This window comes from Panthera leo, chromosome B4, assembly GCF_018350215.1.
Source record: "Panthera leo isolate Ple1 chromosome B4, P.leo_Ple1_pat1.1, whole genome shotgun sequence".
Lineage (NCBI taxonomy): Eukaryota > Metazoa > Chordata > Mammalia > Carnivora > Felidae > Panthera > Panthera leo.
The window spans coordinates 16,957,303-16,980,410 of NC_056685.1; the positions used below are offsets into that span (position 1 = coordinate 16,957,303).

The 23,108-nt window shown below is 38.9% G+C and overlaps 1 protein-coding gene and 1 non-coding gene across 7 annotated transcripts in view; both read right to left on the reverse strand.

Moving 5' to 3' along the window:
• Nucleotides 1-23,108, reverse strand: part of NSUN6 (NOP2/Sun RNA methyltransferase 6) — a 77,643-nt gene that overhangs the window by 23,494 nt on the left and 31,041 nt on the right. For all 6 annotated transcript variants that reach the window (XM_042945045.1, XM_042945042.1, XM_042945043.1 and 3 more), the window contains 3 exons: nt 21,466-21,547; nt 16,858-16,977; nt 11,088-11,232 (listed from right to left, as the gene is read on the reverse strand). In XM_042945045.1, coding sequence (XP_042800979.1) covers nt 11,088-11,232; nt 16,858-16,977; nt 21,466-21,547 — 347 coding nt within the window. The remainder of the gene's footprint in view (nt 1-11,087; nt 11,233-16,857; nt 16,978-21,465; nt 21,548-23,108) is intronic.
• LOC122225762 lies at nt 10,371-10,559 on the reverse strand. Its single transcript, XR_006205363.1, has one exon. It is a non-coding gene; the product is annotated as a U2 spliceosomal RNA (small nuclear RNA).

Genomic DNA, 23,108 nt, shown 5'->3' on the forward strand with positions numbered 1-23,108 from the left:
CTTTGAAAATCAGCAGAGCCTAAAAATGGGAGCTCTGACAATCAGGCGATATCAGTTGATTTTTCAAGAGAAACTCTGCAGCCCAGAAGGATGCCTTCAAAGTGCTGAAAGGAAAAACCTACAACCCAAAATACTCTACCCGGCAAAGTTATCTTGAAGCAGAAATGAAGGAGAGATAAAGAGTTTCCCGGACAAGCAAAAGTTAAAAGAGTTTATCACCACTAAACCAGCCTTATAAGAACTGTTAAAAGGAATTCCTTAAGAGGTAAGAAAAGCCTGTAACTAGAAGAAAAATATAAAAGGAAAAAAACTTCACTGGTAAAAGCAAACATAGAGTGACCATAGTAAATTAATCACTTATAAAGCTAGTATGGAGGCTAAAACATTAATGTTGGGAAATCACATACATCTACCAAAATCAGTCAAGGAATATACAAAATAAAAAGACATAAATATGATATCATATACATAAAATGAAAGGGGAGTCAAAATTTATGCTTTTAGAATGTGTTCAAGGGACGCCTGGATGGCTCAGTTGGTTGAGTGCCTGACTCTTGATTTCAGCTCAGGTCATGCATGATCCCTGGGGATATGGGATCGAGCCCTGAATCTGGCTTCACACTAAGCATGGAGTCTATCCCCTCCACCACCACCACCCCCCCACCCCCCGACTCATGCTTTTTTTTTTAATTTTATTTTTTATTTTTTAAAATTTACATCCAAATTAGTTAGCAAATAGTGAAACAATGATTTCAGGAGTAGATTCCTTAATGCCCCTTAACCATTTAGCCTCTCCCCCTTCCCACAACCCCTCCAGTAACCCTCAGTTTGTTCTCCATCTTTATGAGTCTCTTCTGTTTTGTCCCCCTCCCTGTTTTTATATTATTTTGGCTTCCCTTATGTTCATCTGTTTTGTTTCTTAAAGTCCTCATATGAGTGAAGTCATATGATTTTTGTCTTTTTCTGACTAATTTCATTTAACATAATACCCTCCAGTTCCATCCACGTATTTGCAAATGGCAAGATTTCATTCTTTTTGATTGCCAAGTAATACACCATTGTATATATATATACCATATCTTCTTTATCCATTCATCCATCGATGGACATTTGGGCTCTTTCCATACTTTGGCTATTGTTGATCGTGCTGCTATAAACATGGGGGTGCATGTGTGCCTTTGAAACAGCACACCTGTATCACGTGGATAAATGCCTACTAGTGCAATTGCTGGGTCGTAGGGTAGTTCTATTTTTAGTTTTTTGAGGAACCTTCATACTGTTTTCCAGAGTGGCTGCACCAGCTTGCATTGCCACCAACAATGCAAAAGAGATCCTCTTTCTCCGCATCCTTGCCAACATCTGTTGTTGCCTGAGTTGTTAATGTTAGCCATTCTGACAGGTGTAGTGATATCTCATTGTGGTTTTGATTTGTACTTCCTTGATGATGAGTGATGCTGAGCATTTTTTCATGTGTCGGTTGGCCATCTGGATGTCTTCCTTGGAGAAGTGTTTATCCATGTCTTTTGCCCATTTCTTCAGTGGGTTATTTGTTTTTTGCTTGCTGAGTTTGATAAGTTCTTTCTAGATCTTGGATACTAACCCTTTATCGATATGTCATTTGCAAATATCTTCTCCCATTCTGTCAGTTGCCATTAAGTTTTGCTGATTGTCTCCTTCACTGTGCAGAAGCTTTTTATTTTGATGAGGTCCTAGTACTTCATTTTTGCTTTTGTTTCCCTTGCCTCCGGAGACGTGTTGAATAAGAAGTTGCTGTGGCCAAGATCAAAGAGGTTGTTGCCTGCTTTCTCCTCGAGGATTTTGATGGCTTCCTGTCTTACACTGAGGTCTTTCATCCATTTTGAATTTATTTTTTGTGTATGGTGTAAGAAAGTGGTCCAGGTTCATTCTTCTGCAAGTCGCTGTCCAGTTTTCCCAGCACCACTTGCTGAAGAGACTGTCTGTATTCCATTGGATATTCTTTCCTGCTTTGTCAAAGTTTAGTTGACCATACGTTTGTGGGTCCATTTCTGGGTTCTCTATTCTGTTCCATTGATCTGAGTGTCTGTTCTTGGGCCAGTACCATACTGTCTTGATAATTACAGCTTTGTAGTACAGTTTGAAGTCCAGAATTGTGATGCCTCCTGTTTTGGTTTTGTTTTTCAAGATTGCTTTGGCTATTCGGGGTCTTTTCTGGTTCCATATAAATTTTAGGATTATGTGTTCTAGCTCTGTGAAGAATGCTGGTGTTACTCTGAGAGGGATTGCACTGAATATGTAGATTGCTTTGGGTAGTATCGACATTTTAACAATATTTGTTCTTCCTATCCAGGAGCATGGAATCTTTTTCCATTTCTTTGTGTCTTCTTCTATTTTTTTCATAAGCTTTCAGTGTATAGATTTCCATGTATAGATTTCAGTTTTCAGTGTGTAGATTTTTTACCTCTTTGGTTAGATTTATTCCTAGGTATTTTATGGTTTCTTGTGCAACGGTAACAAGATCCCATTCTTGTGCAATGGGATCAATTCCTTGATTTCTCTTTCTGTCACTTCATTGTTGGTGTATAGGAATGCAACTGATTTCTGTGCGTTGATTTTATATCCTGCAACTTTGCTGAATTCATGAATCAATTCTAGCAGTTTTTTGGTGGAATCTTTTGGGTTTTCCATATAGAGTATCATGTCAACTGCGAAGAGTGAAAGTTTGACCTCCTCCGGCCGATTTGGATGCCTTTTATTTCTTTGTGTTGTCTGACTGCAGAGGCTAAGACTTCCAATACTATGTTGAATAACAGTGGCGAGAGTGGACATCCCTGTCTTGTTCCTGACCTTCAGGGGAAAGCTGTCAGTTCTTCCCCATTGAGGATGATATTAGTGTTGGGTAGTTCATATATGGCTTTTATGATCTCAAGATATGCTCCTTCTATCCCTACTTTCTTGAGGGTTTTTATCAAGAAAGGATGGTGTATTTTGTCAAATGCTTTCTCTGCATCTATTGAGAGGATCATATGGTTCTTGTCCTTTCTTTTATTGATGTGATGAATCACGTTAATTGTTTTGCGGATATTGAACCAGCCCTAGATCCCAGGTATAAATCCCGCTTGGTCGCGGTGAAAAACTTTTTTAATATATTGTTGGAGCCGGTTGGCTAATATCTTGTTGAGGATTTTTGCATCCATGTTCATCAGGAAAATTGGTCTGTAGTTCTCCTTTTTAGTGGGGTCTCTGGTTTTGGAATCAAGGTAATGCTGGCTTCATAGAAAGAGTTTGGAAGTTTTCTTTCTGTTTCTAATTTTTGGAACAGTTTCAAGGGAATAGGTATTAACTCTTCCTTAAATGTTTGGTAGAATTCCCCTGGAAAGCCTTCTGGTCCTGGACTCTTCTTTTTGGGGAGATTTTGATTACTAATTCGATTTCCTTACTGGTTTTGGGTCTGTTCAAATTTTCTATTTCTTCCTGTTTCAGTTCTGGTAATGTATATGTCTAGGAATTTGTCCATTTCTTCCAGATTGCCCACTTTATTGGCATATAATTGCTCATAATATTCTCCTATTATTGTTTTTATTTCTGTTGTTTTGGTTATGATCTCTCCTCTTTGATTCTTGATTTTACTTATTTGGGTCCTTCCCTTTTTCTTCTTGATCAAACTGGCTAGTGGTTTATCAATTTTGTTAATTCTTTCAAAGAACCAGCTTCTGGTTTCATTCATCTGTTCTACTGTTTTGTTTTTTTTTTGGTTTCGATAGCATTAATTTCTGCTCTAATCTTTATTATTTGTCTTCTGCTGGTTTTGGGTTTTATTTGCTGTTCTTTTTCCAGCTCCTTAAGGCATAAGTTTAGGTTGGGTATCTGAGATCTTTCTTCCTTCTTTAGGAAGGCCTGGTTTGCTATATACTTCCCTATGACCACCTTTGCTGCGTCCCAGAGGTTTTGGGTTGTGGTGTTAACATTTTCATTGACTTCCATATACTTTTTAATTTCCTCTTTAACTTCTTGGTTAGCCCATTCATTCTTTAGTAGGATGTTCTTCAGTCTCCAAGTATTTGTTACCTTTCCAAATTTTTTCTTGTGGTTGATTTCAAGTTTCATAGCTTTGTGGTCTGAAAATATGCACAGTATGATCTCAATCTTTTTGTACTTACTTAGGGTCATGCTGTCTCTTAAAAAAAAAAAAAAAAAGAACGTGTTCGAACTTAAGTGACCACCAACTTAACATAGACTGCTATACACAAGTGGATGTTATAAATGAATGCCATGGTAACCACAAATAAAACCTATAACAGATACACATACACAAAAAGAGAAAAGAACCCAAGCATAACACTAAAGAAAACCACCAAACCACCAAGGAAGAGAGCAAGGAAAAAAGAAAAGAACAGAGAAGAACTACAAAAATAACCAGAAAGCAATTAACAAAATGGCAATAATTATGTACCTATCAATAACTGCTTTTAAGTTTAAATAAATGCTCCATTCAAAAGACAGGTGGCTAAATGAATAAAAACCAAGACCTGTCTCTAGGCTGTCTACAAAAGACTTGTTTCAGACCTAAAGATACACAGAGACTGAAAATGAAGGGATGGAAAAAGATATTCTGTGCAAACAGAAGCAAAAAATTAAAAAGCCAGGCAGAAACACCTATGTCAAACAAAACAGACTTTAAAACAAAGGTTCTAATAAGAGATAAATAAGGGTATTACATAATGATAAAGGGATCAAGCCAGCAAGAGGATATAACAATTGTAAATATCTATCCACCCAACATAGAAGCACCTAAATACATAAAGCAAATATTAACAGACATAAAATGACAATACAATACTAATATACAATAATAGCAGTGGACTTTAACACCTCAATTACGTCAACTGATAAAATATCCAGACAGAAAATCAACAAGCAAACAGTGGCTTTGAAATACACATTAGACCAAATGGACCTAACAGATACAGAACATTCCATCCAAAATAAGCAGAACACACATTCTTTTCTAGTGCACATGGCATATTCTCCAAAGCGGATCACATGTCAGGCCACAAAACAAGCCTCACTAAGTTTAAAAACGCTGAAATCATATCAATTATCTTTTCCAACCACAACAATATGAAACTAGAAAGCAATTATTTAAAAAACAGAAACAAGAAAAAACACAAATACATGGTGGCTAAACAACATGCTACTAATCAGTCAATGGGTCAATGATGAAATAAAAAAGGAAATAAAAAAATACCCGGAGACAAATGAAAATGGAAACGCAACAGTCCAAAATTTTGGGACATAGCAAATGCAGTTCTAAGACAGAAGTTTGCAGTGATATAGGTATACCTCAAGAAACCAGAAAAATCTCACATAATCTGACCTTATAACTAAAGAAACAAGGAAAAAGAACAAAGCTTAAAGTTAGAAGTAAATAAAAAGATTAGAGCAGAAATAAATTGAGACTAAAAAAAACAGTAAAGATCAATAACTGAATAAACAAAATTAATAAACCTTTATACAGATTCATCAAAACTCTAATAAAATCAGAAATAAAAGAGCAGAAATAACTGACACCACAGAAATAAAAAGGATTCTAAGAGAACACTACAAAAAAATGATATGCAAACTGGAAAACGTAAAAGAAATGCATCAATTCCTAGAAACATACAATCTCCCAACACTTAATAAGAAATAGAAAATTTGAACAGACCAGTTACTAGTAGTGACATTAAATCAATAATCAAAAAACTCCCAACAAACACAAGTCCAGGGCCAGATGGCCTCAAAGGTGAATTCTACCAAACATTTAAAGAAGCGTTAATACCTATTCTCAAACGATTTCAAAAAATAAAAGAGGAAGAAAAACTTTCAAAGGCATTCTAAGAAGCCATAGTTAGCCTTATACCAAAAGCAGACAATGACACTACAGAAAAAGAAAACTGCAGGCCCACATCCCTGACACAAAGACAGGTGCAAAAATCCTCAAAACATTAGCAAACCAAATTCAACAATACACGAAAAGGATCATTCACCACTATCAAATGGAATTTATTTCAGGGATGCAAGGATGGTTCAACATTCACATACTAACGTGATACATCGCATTAACAAGGGGAAGGACGAAAACCACAGGATTGGGCACCTGGGTGGCTCAGATGGTTAAGCATCCAACTCTTGATTTCAACTCAGGTCACGATCTCATGGTTCGTGAGTTAGAGCTCCACTTGAGGCTCTGTGCTGACAGTGCAGAGCCTGCTTGGAATTCTCTCTCTCTCTGCTCCCCCCAACTCGTGTGCACGTGCGCTCTCTCTCTCTCAAAATAAATAAACTTAAAAAAAAAACAAAACAAAACCATAGGATCATCTCAATAGATGCAGAAAAAAGTATCTGACAAAATGTAACATCTCGTCGTGATGAAAACTCTCAACAAAGTGGGTTTAGGAGAAACATGCCTCAATATAATAAAGGCCATATATGAAGCACACATAGCCAATATCATAGTCCATAGCAAAAAAACTGAAAGCTTTTCCTCTAAGATCAGGAATAAAACAAGGATGTCCACTCTCACCACTTCTAGTCAACATAGTACTGGAAGTACTAGTCACAGCAATCAGACAAGAAATAAAATGGATCCAAATTGGTAAGGAGAAAACAAAACTGTTACTCTTTGCAGATGACATGATACTATATATAGAAAACCCTAAAGATTAAAAAAAAATTAGAATAAATGAATTCAGTAAAGTTACAGAATGCAAAAATTAATACAGAGAAATCTATTGTGTTTCTATATGGAGAAGGAAAAATAATAAAATAATCCCATTTACAACTACACCAAAAAGAATAAAATACCTAGGAATAAATTTAACCGAGGGGAAAACCCGTACTCTGAAAATTGTAAGACATTGAGGAAAGAAACTGAAGACAATACATATAAAAAGATATGCCATACTCGCGGATGGGAAGAATATTGTTAAAATTCCCATATTACCCAAAGAAATTTACAGATTCAATGCAATCCCTACCAAAATAACTGCCGTGCTTTTCACAGAATTTGTACAGATAATACTAAAATGTGTATGAAATCACAAAGACCCCAAATACCAAAGAAATCTTGGAAAAGAAGAAGAAAGCTGGAGGTATCACAATGCCAGATTTCAAGATACACTACAAAGCTATAGTAACCTGGAAGAATATGGTACTGGCACAAAAAAAGATCAATGGAAAAGGATACAGTGGTTGGAAATAAAACCATGCTTTTATGTTCACTTAATTAATAAAAAAGGAGGCAAGAATATGCAATGAGGAGTGGGGAAAAGATGGTCTCTTCAATAAATGGTTCTGGGAAAACTGGACAGTTACATGCCAAAGAGTAAAACTGGCACACTTCCTCATATCAAACACAAAAATAAATTCAAAATGGATTAAAGACCTAAATATGAGACCTGAAGCCATAAAATTCCTAAAAGAAAACACAGGCAGTCATCTCTTTGCATCAGCCTTAGCAACATATTTATGGATATGTCTCCGCAGTAAAGGGGAAAAAAAGCAAAAATAAACTATTGGAACTAAACCAAAATAAAAAGCTTATGCACAGTGAAGGAAACCATCAGCAAAATGAAAAGGCAAACCTACTGAATGTAAGATTTTGCAAATGATATATCTATCTGTAAGGTGTTAATATCGGAAATACATACAGAACTTCTACAACTCAGCACCAAAAAAACCCCCAAAGAATACAATTAAAAAGTGAGCAGAGGACCTGAAGACATTCTTTCAAAGATGACATACAGATGGCCAACAGACCCACAAAAAGATGCTCAACATCACTAATCATCAGGGAAATGCAAAATAAAACCACAGTAAGATCTCACCTCACACAACAGTGAGAATGGCTAGTGTCAAGAAATAAATAAAGACAAGAAATAATATATAAGGATGTAAAGAAAAGAGAAATCTTTTGTACTGTTGGTGGGAATGTAAATCAATACAACTGCTATGGAAAACAGTATGGAGATTCCTCAAACAATTAAAAATAGAAATACCACATGATCCAGTAATTCTAGTACTAGATAATTATCTGAAGAAAATGAAAACATGAATTCAGAAAGATATATGCGCCCCCACATTTACTGCAGCATTAGTTACAGCAGCCAATATACGGAAGCAATTCCCAGTGTCTACGGACAGATGGATAGAGATGTGGTACACACACACACACGGAATAGTCAACCATAAAAATGAAAGGCATCTTGCCATTCACAACAACATGGATGGATCTAGAGGGTATGTAAAATAAGACAGAGAAAGACAAATACCATAGGATTTCACATATATGTGGACTCTGAATGTCAAAACAATAAACAAACAAACAGAAATAGACTCAAATACAGGGGACAAACCGGTGGTTGCCAGCAGGGAGGCGGGTGAGTTGATGGGCAAAATCAGTGAAAGAAATTAAGAGGTACAAACTTCTGGCTATAAAATGAGTAAGTCACAGAGATAAAACAAAACAAAACAAAACAAACAAACAAACAAAAAACCACAGTGTAGGGAATATAGTCAATAATGTAACATTTGGGGCGCCTGAGTGGCTCAGTCGGTTTAAGTGTCCGACTTCAGCTTATGTCATGATCTCACGGTTTGTGGGTTTGAGCTCTGGGCTGACAGCTCAGAGCCTGGAGCCTGCCTCTGATTCTGTGTCTCCCTCCCTCTCTCTGCGCCTCCCCTGCTCACACTCTATCTCTCCCTGTCTCTTAAAAAATGAATAAATGCTAAAAAAGAAAAAGTTAATAATGTAGTAACATTTTAGGATGACAGAGGGTGACTTAATTGTGATGAGCACAGAATAATGTACATAATTGTAGAATTGTTATACTTGAAACTAGTAACACTATGTCAACTAAAATAATAAAAATTTTAAAAATCTTATGAATAAATGTAAATGGTCACCATCACCACCTTGGCACTACAAAGCCTTCGTCAGACTGCTAGCTGTTCTTTAATGCCCATTATCCTCTTTTCCTACAGTCATGGTTTGCACTGGGCACACCGCTACACTGCTCAAGACTACGTTTTCCAGCCCCCACTTGCAGCTAAATCGATCAAATGACTAATCTGGCCAGCTGTAGTATGCATTACTAAGAATTCTGATATCCTTTCCCTTCCCCTTGAAAGAACCAGAACATCTATCTTGGGCCCACAGATGACATTACCAGGACTGAATGACCACTTCTGCTAGGTGAGACCAAAATAAACAACGAAAACAGAGAAACAAAAAATGCTTTTATATTTTCTAAGCCATTGAATTCTGGGTCTCTTTGATACAGCCTGTGAGCCTATACCCTAATATAAATCCCCTGGCTAACTCTTTTAGGTTAACAATAACTGACCATGAAATGCTGTTCTCATGTCATCAGGCAATTAAGTCTGACCTATTCCCACCTCTGTAAGAAGACAAATCATAGTCCAGAACTTGTTCCTCTGAACAATCCCTATTTTTCTAGGAAGAGTTCCATGTGCTGAATTTGTTTATTCCCGTGTGGTTTATTACACATTAGGTAGGTATCACAAAGTAACTCCTCACTTTCCAGGAATCTCAAAGATATGGTGATGTTCACATTACTGATGCATTTTCCATCAGATGTCTTTTGCCTGACATTCTAGCTTTAATACCCCAAATCAAACTACCATCCCGTATCTGTGACGAAACAAGTCTTGATGCAAAAAATACCTAAAGATGACAACCTAGGACCATTAGCTAATAAAGTGATGTAAATGAGTGAAAACTCAGTGATCAACTATTCCAAGTCAGTTAATATATGTCCCGCTATAGCACTGGAGACTAACCTCTAAAATGGCTACCCCTACATCTCGATTGTTCTTACCATAATCTCAACCTATTATGCTTATAAGTATGATCACTTTATTCAGTGATACGTAAAAACTGGTCACCTACCAATGATTTCAGTAAAGTAACAGTAATGGATTATATTGAGCTGTCCATTGTCTACTAGTCATTCTTAAAAAAAAAAACAACAGCTTATATGTGGGAACGTTAGATGGGCTATAAGGGGTGGGGAATCCAAACCATGGCCTCAGTTTTTTAAAGTCATCTTTAAGGGCACCTGGGTAGCGCAGTCAGTTAAGCATCCAACTCTTTATTTCGGCTCAGGTCACGATCTCACGATTCTGTGAGATCAAGCCCCACCTCCGGCTCTGCGCTGACAGTGCAGAGTACGCTTAGGATTTTCTTTCTCTCTCTCTCTCTCTGCCCCTTCTCAGCTCACGTGCTCTCTCAAAATAAATAAATAAACATTAAACATAAAATAAAATAAAATAAAAGTCACCTTTAATCAGGTAGGATTTTTTTCCCCTGGACAATTTTCATTCCCTCAAAAAGGTGCACCATTCCTGGGAGTACTGGGAACACAGGTCGATGCATGGAGTGGACGGAGCAAGTTCCTGTTCCATCTCCTGGTGCCAAAGTCTTGCGATATATTGTCCTCAGAGAGAGGACATGGCAGATATTCAACTGATAAGAGCAGGTACTACACTTGATCCTAGCCAAAAGGCCAAGAAGTGATTAATCAAGTAGCATCTTTAATCGATGCACATTGTGGGAACACGAATGCCAATTAGTTCATTAAAATATGCAAGTTTCTGGAGTACTTCATGAAATCAAATCTAAACAAAGAAACAGAGCTATCGAGTGACTTAATACAACATTTTGTTCTAAAACAAGACATGTGGCAGTTTTTCCTCCCTTCCTAGCTCCACAGCCCCATTCTCTCAAGAAAAATGGAGAAAACACAATAGCCCAAGAATCATAAAATTGAAAGGCTAATAAGCTTTCTGAGATTCAACATGAAATTAAGACAAATACAGTAAGACCAAAGGGTTTGACCAAGTCTTGGGGATATGATTGCACATTATTAAAATCTGAAATTTAGGGATGAGATGAAAAGCAAAATGCTATCTATTATGGCAACATAGCTTAAATCCATGCCAGTTTCGAGGTCTTATGGATATTTTAAGGCTAGAACAATGATAGCAAAATCTACTTGTTTCCAAAAGCCGATTACAGAAGCCTATAAAGACAAAATTTAACTCACCTTCAGCATCCTTAACCATATCCAGTTTAAGAGCCTTTGTTCCATCAAAGCAAAATGCCTTGATGGAATTCAGCCCTAACAATAAAGCATTCTGTTTTATTTTTTCTACTTTGTTGGATATTTTATCCAGTGCTATTACTTCTCCCTAAAAAACAAACAAACAAAACACATAAAAATAAGGTGTATACCCAAAGCAGTCATGAAAACTATCAATACTGTGGAAAACTGATGAAAAATTATGGTCTTCTCTATTTTACTACCACCCTTAGTTTTAAAGGTGACTTCATTAAGCATCTGACTGTTGCTTTTGGCTCAGGTCATGGTCTCACGGTCATGAGATCAAGCCCTGCATCCTTCTCCATGCTGGGTATGGAGCCGACTTGGGATTCTCTCTCTCCCTCTCTCTCTGGCCATACCCCACTCGCTCTCTCTTAAAATAAACAGTTTTTTAAAAAAAGTCAATGAGGATGATACCACACTTCTACAAATGCCTTGTGACATTCATATGGTTTTAAAAATATGCTATGAAATGATATTGCAGAGATGGTGAGATTAACTCTTCAATGTCTTTTCTTGCTTTTTTTTTTAATATACAACATCCTTGTATGACATGTGCATCTAATGCATAGACAACAATGCTGAAAATTTGCTGATGATGTTCCTAAATGTGACACCAGGTTAGTGGTAGACACAGTTTTCCTATTAATATTTTGACAAACAGGAAAACCATTTCCAGAGAGTTGAACTGGAAAAGTAAGCAACAGCAACTGGAATAAGTTTCAAATGCATTACTGTGGTGATGGGTGAAGGCTGCTTTTACAGAAGTACAAGACTAGAGGCTATACTCACATAAAACTTGCTTAAATATCAAAATAAATAACAACACATCAAGAACAGCAATAAAATCTGGAATTCACGCAAGCTCAAATATTTCTATTCAAAGTTGTTCATTTCTGCTGGCGGCCCACTATGGGGGAGTCGCCCAACTCCAACTCAACTCTCCACATATCCCCCACCCTTTGGCACTCACCTTGCAGTCCCTTGCCTTTCCTACTTGAGCTGAGCCATAGGACTCGCGTCAGCCAATGGGATGACGGTAAATGTGATACAAAAAGAGCTGTGGAAAGGACTTGAACAGGTGGCTTTGCTCTCTGCTTTGCCCTCTGTGCTCCTAACCTTCAATGTTTGCCCTCTGCTGGGCTGGTCCCCTGACTACCCCCTAGCAGGGAGATAAAAGAAAGGAACCAGCAGCAGGGAACCCTAGTGGTCTCTGCTGAGGTCACTTTAGATAAGCCAACACCAGCCAAATTCAAGTGAATGAGCCCACCCAAGGCCATGGGAACCCCTAGCTGGCCTGCAGCTGATCAGGTGCACAAGCAAGCCCTGCAGGGATCAATTGAATCCCAGACTCCTGAGCTGAATAAGTGCTTAGTCGTAGGCTGCTAAGGTTTCTGTGGTCGTTTTTACACACTAGAAAACGGAACAACAAAACATGGACACACTTAAAATACCCAGATTCTCTTTGAAATGACTTCTTATTAGAGAACACAAAATATCTGTGAACAAATACTTCTAAGCCAACACAATAAATATCATATACCATAAATTAAGGGGGGGGATTATGATTACTTCTTCAAGGCATATCATAATCTTCACAATTAAGATTTCAAGGAATCTAAAAAAGGATCTGCATTTACACACCACAACTCCATAAAATGAATCTTGTTCTGCATTTTACACTCTGGTGATATTTAATGCATTTTTCCTTAAAGTTTTTACTGTTACCAGTTTAAATTCTTTTTGGATAAACAAGAATATAAGTAAACAGGCAAGTATATCTCCTCTAATGAACCCAGAGTATTAATTCCACAAAATTTAAACAAGTATCTTTTTCTTCCTTACTTACCTTAAGGCCACTCACTGAGGTTATACTAGTGTTACCGCAAGTGTGTCTGTGTGTGTAGGGTACCTGTGTACAGAAGGCATACATATACACACGCAGTACGTATATATACAGTGCCTATATATAGTGTTTGTAGATACACACATACAGTACAGAAACAGATTTTAACCTTTCAATGTAATTATTAAAAATATAAATTTATATATGTTTTATCCCTCTGTGACACAGTGAACGTTTCAGAAGTTACGATAGTATTATATACTAATATGCAAGCAATGTGAATTTTCATCAGAAGTCTTTGGATAAAATGATTTGCACTGATGAAAGGGAAAAGTTACAATTTCACCTTGACACAGTAAATGTTCCTATTATTTTCTGTGCAAGATTGCTTGTAAATTGCTTAAGCATCCTAAAAACCATCAAATACAGATCAAAAATAATCACCTGGCAAAGTCCAACACTTGGCACTTTGGGGAGTGGGCAAATATTACTTCTATGAAGTAAATCAGCTAGAGCAGAAGGGCTTTGGTAAGACTTACGGACGTGTATTTCTATGTCAGAAAGTCTTACACCTCAGGTAGGTAAGTTTTTATTTATAAATTAGTACTGTGACAAAAACTGTTGAGTTTTCTAGGTGCCTAAGAAATCCTCCCACTGAAGAAATGTGAGCTAATTCGGAAAATCAAGAATGGATCCACACTGCCTCAGTCTTTTACTGTCCTGGCTGTGCTCCTCACCCAGCTTAGATCCCACGTGACATCAAATCACTCTCTTCTACACATGCTTTTGTGTCTTAGATGTAAGCATGGCAAAAATGCTGCTGTGGTTAAGCTCCATTCTTCACCAACCTCCTGTCTACCCCCAGGCAGCTTAAAAAAAAAAAAAAAGCCCATCATTATCCCAACTAATCCTGCCTCAAATTCATGACCGTTGTCTTCAGGGAGCCCACAGTGCTAACTGGATTCCTATGGCGTGTCCACACCCGTCCTCACTTCCACTTCCTGGACTGGTATTTCCTACCTCCTAGCTCTTACCGCCTCCTTCCCCATCCCCATTTTCATCTGATGACCTTGCTTCCTATTTCACTGAGAAAAGCCAAATGATCAGAAGAGACCATCCAGGTCCTCCCACACTGACCAGCCCACCAACAGCTGCACCTATGTACTCAGCCTCCCTTCTTATTTCCACGGGATAAACTGTCACAGGCTACCAACTAAAGCCACTTGTGCATCAAATCCTAGCCCATGTCACCTCCTCAAAGATACTGTCCAGGAATTTTCCCTGCTTTCTCTGGTGTTACATGTTTCCCCTTTTAATGCATCTCTCATTAGCATATAAACATTATCATTTCTCTCATCCTAAAAAAAGTATTCCCTGAGTTCACCTCCCACTACTGCCCCATTTCACTGCATTCTTTTTTTTTTTTTTTTTTAATGTTTATTTTTAAGAGAGAGAGAGAGAGAGAGACAGAGCATGAACAGGGGAGGACAGAGAGATAGGGAGACACAGAATCCGAAGCAGGCTCCAGCTGAGCAAGAGGTCAGCACAGAGCCCGATGAGGGGCTCGAACTCACAAACTGCGAGATCATGACCTGAGCCGAAGTCGGACGCCCAACCGACGGAGCCACCCGGGCACCCCTTCACTGCATTCTTGTACAAATAACTACCCTCACCACGACCAAAGGAGCTGTTTTGATTCACTTTTTCAGATTCTTCTCATTCTCAATCCAAGCAAGCATTTCCACTCACCAAAACTGCTCATGAGAAGCTCACCCATCACCTAAATGGTGCTAAGTCCACTGGTACGTCTTAGTCCTCCTTCTACGGGCCCGGCAACAACATCTGACACAGCTGATCTCTCCATTGCCTTTCAGTCCCTTCCTTCACCTCGTTTCCAGGGTAGCACACTCCTCTGGTTTCGCTCTGACATATTGCCACTCCTCTCCTTCTCCCAGCTTCTGAATGTTGGCACACGGTACCCAGGCAGCTCAGTCTTCTGGCCTCTTCTACTCTCTACTGCCACCCACGCTAGTTTTATGCCTTTACGCATTATCTAGATGCTGATGGGTCCAAATCTCTATTCCATATATGTTTACATTTCCAATCCAAAGTTTTATTTCCAGTCCAGGCCTCTCTCCTGAACTCCCGGCTCAAATACCCAATTGCCTGCTCATCGTCATCCTCTGGATGTCTGACAGACACTTCACTTTATTATCTCCAAAACTCAATTCTGCCTTTTCCCTGCCGAACTTGCTCCTCCCGGTCACCCCCACCTAGCTCTCTCTCTCCGTTGCCTCAGGCCCAAATCTGGAGGAGTCACCCTCGATTATTTTCTCATGTCCACAACCCACTTCCAGTGCGTCTGCCGCTCCTTACAACCTCACCTTAAAAGCCACTCCAGAACTTCCCGCCTCCATGACGCTTCCCTGAATTACGGTCTCCTAACTGGTCACCCTTGCCCTCTTACAGCTTCTCTTCAATGCAGTGGCCAAAACGATACTTGAAACAGTAAGGCTTATGCCACTCTCTCTTCAAAACCTCCAACGACTTCCCATCACTCGAGTGCAGGTCAAGTCCTGACACACCCTGCAAGCTGCTCTACCCAAACGTCCTCCCCTGGGCCCTCCCTCTCCGACTGCCCTTCCTCTACCCGTCCTCCTCAGCAAACTGCAGAGGCTCCTCAAACAAGCCAGGTGCCCTCCAGCCTCGGCACACTTGCACTTGCTGTTTCCTCTCACGAAAACACACGTCCGCAGCCCTCCACATCGCTCAGCACCTCCACGTCTTTCCTCAGAAGCCGCCTTCCCAGTGTGGATCTCCCTCCCCACCCTCCTTCCAACTGCCTCCTCACTCTCCGCCCCCCAAGAACCCCAATTCCCCTCACCTTCCTTCACTTTTCACCGTAGCCCTCATCGCAATCACATATGCCAGACCCTGTATTCATTTAGTTTAGTATCTGTCTCCTCGCAACTAGAATGCAAGCTACATGAAGAAGGTGATTTTGGTCACGGTGGTTTATTGCTACACGCCCAGTCCCCGGCACATGGAAGTACTAATTAAATATCTGTTTAATCAACTAACAATCAATGAAAATCTGACTTCAGATCAAAGTAAGTGAAGACACTAGCATGTCTCAGTATTTTAGGAACCACTTAATTGTATGGAATTTGAAATAAGAAGAAAGACGGCATCAGCCAGCCGTATCCTCTTGGGCTGAAGTACTGCAATTGCAGCAGAGAATGCTTACAAGGTCACACTGAGTACTAAACGGAAGACTAACCCATAATGAAAGAAAACATACTGTCAAATACACACACACGGAGGTACAGGCGGTAAAATGTGAGATAAAGTTATCCACGACTTACTCTATCTTGTGACAATAAACCAAGCTTGGTAATCAAGACAGATCATACAGCTTTTGTAAGTCTCAAGATGTGTCTGACGTGTATGATATAAGTACATACGCATGGATGGATGTGTAATTCGATACTGCAGTAATGTGCAGTCAAATTAACTCTTAGTGGCAAAACTGAATAGTTTAAAAAGTATCAAGTCTTATACTTAAGAACATAAAAAATCTCTTCAATGTTTCATTTAAATGTATATTTATGAAGAAGACTTCTACTTTACAAATGTACTAGCAAATTTGGGATTTAAGAAGATCTTCAAATGGTGTTTACAAATGATAATTATATACTACACTCAACATGTGATGAATCCCATCAGTGAAGAGTCTTCACTTTGGATGAATCTATAATAATTCAGATTATAAATGTCTGCATGTTTCCTAAGTTATATGTAGTGCTACTTTCAACACTGAAATACGTAATATGTTGAGAGTAGTGTTTGCTGTGAAGACAGTCTTACCTGATCGTGCATTAATGCTGCAATGTGTGTAGTTTTGCCTCCGGGTGCTGCACACAAATCTAGAATCTTCTCTCCAGGTTGAGGATCCAGAACATGAGTTACGACGGCAGATGGCAAATTCTATAAGGGAAAACAAAAAATCAATTACCAATGACTCTAAATTTTTTTAAATTATTATTTTATTATTTTAATTTTTTAACATTCATTTATTATGGAGAGACAGAGGATGAGCATGGGAGGAGGGGCAGAGACAGGGGAGACACAGGATCCGAAGCAGGATCCAGGCTTTGAGCTGTCAGCACAGAGCCCAGCGCAGGGCTGGAACTCACAAACCCTGAGATCATGACCGGAGCTGAAGTCAGACACTTAACCAACCGACTGAGCCACCCAGGTGCCCCTCTAAATCCTTTTTTTTTTTTAATGTTTATTTATTTTTGAGACAGAGAGAGACAGAGCATGAACGGGGGAGGGGCAGAGAGAGAGGGAGACACAGAATCGGAAGCAGGCTCCAGGCTCTGAGCCATCAGCCAAGAGCCCGACTTGGGGCTCAAACTCACGGACCGTGAGATCGTGGCCTGAGCTGAAGTTGGACGCCCAACCGACTGAGCCACCCAGGCGCCCCATTTTTTAAAGTAGCCTCCATACCCAGCGCAGAGCCCAGCATGTAGCCCAGTGCAGGGCTTGAACTCACAACCTTGAGATCAAGACCTAAGCTGAGAACAAGAGTGGGGATACTTAACCAACTGAGCCACCCAGATGCCCCTAATGATTCTAAATCATTTTAAAATTAAGAATCACAGAACATAAACACATCTTTGGAGGCAGTCCAGTACAGCATCCTCCACCAAAATACGGTTTCTGTAAAAATACTAGTGTCAGGAAATTCACAATTTCCTAGATTATCCTTTGATCTCATAGGACCTTCACACGCAAGACACACATGCACAGATGCATTTCCCTAATCAATTTAGCAAATCATGTTTTTTTCTCAACAATTCAATATTTTTTTAAGTTTATTTATTTTGAGAGAGAGAGAGAGCAGGGGAGGGGCAGAGAGAAAGGGTGAGAGAGAATCCCAAGCAGGCTCTGTGCTCTGAGCACAGAGCCTGATGTGGGGCTCGAACTCATGAACCGTGAGCATCATGACCTGAGCCAAAGTCAGATACTTAACTGACTGAACCACCCAGGTGCCCCAACAATTCTCAACATTTTGAAGGTCAAAGCCCTTTTAGAAATGTAAGAAAGCTCTAGGTTTTTTTCTAAGAAAATGTATAAAATTTTGCAACTTCAGGTGCTTCACCATCTAATGCCCACTTAAGAATTCTAGTTTTATGCTAATGCCAGTCAAAGACATTTGGGTTCCTATCTCCCCACCATGACCACATTTCTGTAGGAGAAAAGTAAAATGTAAAAAAATCTTATTGTTTCTGATTGGCACCCAGAAATGTATTATGAGACTGGACAACTCAGATACCGCAGTAGTAAATTATACTGCAGTAAGTTATACCTTACCTGATTATTAGTATTGATCACATAAGGACTGCTACTCTAGGATAACAGTTTGCCTCAAATAAAATAGAAATACTGGGGCACCTCGATGGCTCAGTCGGTTAAGCATCTGATTCTTGATTTCAGCTCAGGTCATGAGCTCATGGTTCACAAGTTCAAGCCCTGCATTGGGCTCTGCGCCGACAGCACAGAGCCTGCTTGGAATTCTCTCTCCTCTCTCTCTGCCCCTCCCCCACTCATGCACACATGCTCTCTCCCTCTCAAAATAAATAAATATTGTTTAAAAGCTAGAATATTACAAAGCAATGCATTTTCTTTAAAGTAATGCAGTTTTTAAATTACTTGGCAAGCACAGAGCTATTTAAAGTTTAAAGGTGTCCATTCGTTCTCACATCGGAATTGTATCCATTAGTATGTTCTCAAGAACTGGGAGAAGGTTACAATGCTCTCAAGTGAATCCAAGATTACCACTTGAAAACAGAAAATCAACGTGAGAAAGCAGACACAAATGAGCAAGTACTCCCCCTATGGAAACAGGAAGCATTAAAATCAATGCAAATCATTCAGGCATCTGAAGAGCAGTCCCTCCACGTTAAACACTAAAAACAGCTTAACCTGTTACAGAGTTTCTCTTCAATGGTCTAATTTATTCCCAAAATATTTAAAAATTGAACTCCAATATGAAAACACTAAAACATGTATGTGGCTACTAGAGATTTGGTGATTCCTTATCTGAAGACAACTGGTTATACTTGTCTCCTAATAACATTAATGTATTGGTCAAAAATGACAGAAATCTGCAATCAAACATAAATAATACATTAAGAACCTTCTGGCAATGCAATAAATTGAAATTATCAAACAGTCCAAATGAAAAGGCTTCATTAAATATTTAAATAATGACAAACTTTTCTTAAAATAATTTAGTCTACTACCTTTCTCTACAGTATATCCCAATCCTAGCTACACAAGAGAATCACCTAGTGAGTTTTTCAAAAAGGTTTAGTCCTGATCTAGAATAGTGAAACCAGAATTTCTGGCAATAGGGCCTAGGCATCAGTGTTTTCAACACTGCCCCAAGTGACTCTAACGTGCAGCCAGACGCACCCCATTGCTATGCTATAGTGATTCTCAACCTTAACTGCACATGAGAATTGCGTGGGAGAGCTTTTAATCGTCCTGACCCAGACCCCACCGCAGTCAGACCAACTAAAACCAATTCTGGTGCTAGTGCCCAGGCAGTAGTATTTATTTAAAAGCTCCTTAGGTTGTCCAACCTCATCTGGCTCTTAAATTAATTATTTACAAGGAACGAGGCAATGAGAAAATTAAGTTTCAGGCACTATGTTTTATTCCAGTTAAACTAAAATGTTATTAGAATATAGCTGAAAGCAGTTCTTGTAAGTATTTAACTGCTAAACTTTTAACTGACAATTATTTCAAATGTGAAGGACATCTAAGATTATTTTGAGATCCTGTGGACTGTGTTTAAGCAATTCAAAAGTTCCCTTTTGACTGTGAAAAGCCAAATGGTATTACACAGTTGTAGTTTTAATGATTGTATACAACACTCCAATTAACTCTGAAAAGTATATTCTAGTATATAACTTCAAGTGCTAAAATGAAAAATAATCAGTTATCAATAGCCCCTTACACATACACATACCCCAGCAAAACAAAGTCTCCAATGCAAAGCTTTTGCATTAGCTGTTAGAAGTAACAAAGAATATAGATTTGGGGATAATGCCAAGGCCAAGAGGTATCCAAAAGCGGGAAAGAGAAAGCGAAAGAGAACCCCACAAATTTCCCCAGGAATTTTTCAGCAGCTCTATAATTCCACCCATTCTATAAACTAACCTCACCAAGTAGGTAGACAAAGGCTACCAGTTGCCAAACTCTTATGCTTATGAAATATGATTTCTTCAAGGTGTAAATTTCTTCAGCCAGTCATCCTATGAACTACCTTGTGTCACAAGTTAAATGGCTATTGAACATCATTCAATAATGTGTTCAGTATCAGCTGTCTTAAGTTGTAAGCCAGTTAATGCTTGTGGTAATATATTCCAAGCACCTAGCGCAACTCCAAATTTTAAAACAAAGGCGGGGGGCGGGGGGCTGGCACAGATTACCAAAGAAAAATTTGAATAATAGCGTGTAACTATATAGTAGGTTATATATCCTATGTGTTACACCATCACTATTGTAGAATCAGATAATACACATAAATCTGTTTTCCTGTTTGTTCCCATTAGAAATAATCTTTGGGTTTATGTCTTTTGATTAAACACTGGGCAGAGCAGAAAGTAAATGGCATGTGCATTTAGGTCAGGGTTCAGACATTACTAATTATGAATTGTATATGACCTTGTCCAAGAAACCTAACAGATCTGATACTCGGTATCTTCATTACATATTGGGAGTAGTAACAATAATACCACCTAACCAATGAACTGTAACAAATCAAAAGAGTTACCGTCTGCAAAAGTATGCAATAAACTGGACACGGCAAAATAAACTGTCATATCACAGCAATTGATAACCACCTGACAAAAATGTGTTAGTAGTAAATCATCTGCATCTCACTCAAAGTTACAAATACACTTACATGTATATTAACGCATGCATTATTTAGACATTAATATTTTGAGATGGAAAATAATGGTTATAATGAGCTGTTAAAGCGCCTTTGGGCAACAGAGGGTTAAAAAAAAGTTTAAAATTCAGTTGAGGGGCACCTGGGTGGCTCATCGGTTGAGCACCCGACTTGGGCTCCGGTCATGATTTCATGGTCCATGAGTTCGAGCCCAGCATCAGCTCGCTACTGTCGGCACAGGACCTGCTTCAGATCCTCTGTCCGTCCCCACTTCTCTCTGCCCCTCCCCCACCTGTGCTCTCTAGCAAAAATGAACATTAGGAAAAAAAATCAATTGAGAAAAAGAGAGTACGTACAAAGTTTTTTCCTACTGCTCATTAACAAAAGGTAGATCAGAAAAATAAACCACAAAAAATATGGTAATAGAAAAAAAACACTGTATTTGAAATAACTCACTGAAGTTATGTTTCAATGTTAATAAATATTTTGCTTTGACAAATACTTACCTGTAAAAATAAGTAGTTGGGCAGTACATTGTCAAATGAGGGGCTGAGGTATATCGGTTCTGTCATTCTTATGCCTATGCCTCTGAAAAGCAGAAAATCTGACATTAGTCTGTATAAAGTCCATAGTCTATACAAACTCCACTTCTGGGAACATACCCAAGCAGCCCAATAAATATAGGATGTTCTGCCTTTTTAAAACCTCTTTAACTCAACACCACAATCCTTAGGATATTCCTGTGAATTGTCTATGACTCATTCCCTGCAGTAGAAGGCCATCAGGAAAACTAAAAAGGATAAAGTTACATAAAATTTTCATTTAGGCACAAAGGAGTTTTTCAGAGATTTGAACAAACTGAAAAAAGCAAAGAACGGCTTGAATCTTTAAAAAAACAACAACACACAGTTATTTAATTAAAAATGTTATTTACATTAACATACAATAGTTGTATTGTTATTTTACCTTTTAATTCCAGTATACAGTGCTGTATTAGTTTCAGGTATACAATATAGTGATTCAACAATTCTATACATTATTCAGTGTTCATGAGAATAAATGTGCTCTTAATCCCCTTTATTTCACTCATCCCCCCCCTACCGACATCCACCTCCCCTCTCATAACCATCAGCTTGTGCTCTAACCAGGAGCCTGGTTTTTGATTTGTCTCTTTTTTTCCCTTTGTTTGCTTGTTTTGTTTCTTAAATTCCACATGAGTGAAATCATATGGCATTTGTCTTTCTTTGACATCTGAGTCTTTATTTATTGATTTATTCTAATCTTTCTGGTAACAGATTCATGATCACTGTTAACAGCAATCAACAGTTTCTGAATCCTTCAGTTTGGAAGGCACTATGCTAGGTACTTGTATGAAAAACAAAAATAGACTTGGGGCACCTGGGTGGCTCAGTCGGTTAGGCCTCCAACTTCAGCTCAGGTCATGATCTCACAGTCTGTGAGTTCGAGCCCCACATCGGGCTCCGCGCTGACAGCTCAGAGCCTGGAGCCTGCTTCAGATTCTGTGTCTCCCTCTCTCCCTGCCCCTTCCCTGCTCATACTCTGTCTGTCTCTCTCTCAAATAAATAATATACGTTAAAAAAATTAAAAAAATATATACATGTATACTTAAGAGTCATGCCGATGCTAAGAAACAACAAACATGCCACACAACTCTCCTCTCAACTCTTTAGAGAGTAATTGCCCAGTATTGACACAATCCTTACAATGAGCTCTGTCCCATTTTATAAGGGGCAGGGGAAATGATCAGAGCAGGAAGTGCAAGGGCCCAGGAGAACATGGTGGATGGTGATTCATCAGGACAAACATCGCAATCTGAGAGAGGCTGTCAGAGACTATCAAAGGCAAGAGGAAGTACACAAATAGTTAGAGAATGCCAACCATGGCCTGGCGTATCAGGCCACACCACAAAGAGGAAGAAGAAAAGCCAATCAACACCATGTTCCAGGGATTTAAGGGGCACAGAAAAAGCACAATCTAATAATAAAGGCAAGGATGAGAACAGGATTGAACCCAGGTGCAGGAGTACACGTATAGCATCTCAGTATGGACATCGAGAACAAACTCACAGCTTCTGAACCAATCCTGGAGCAGAAGCATCCATTCCAATGATCTGCACCCTGCCTGACAT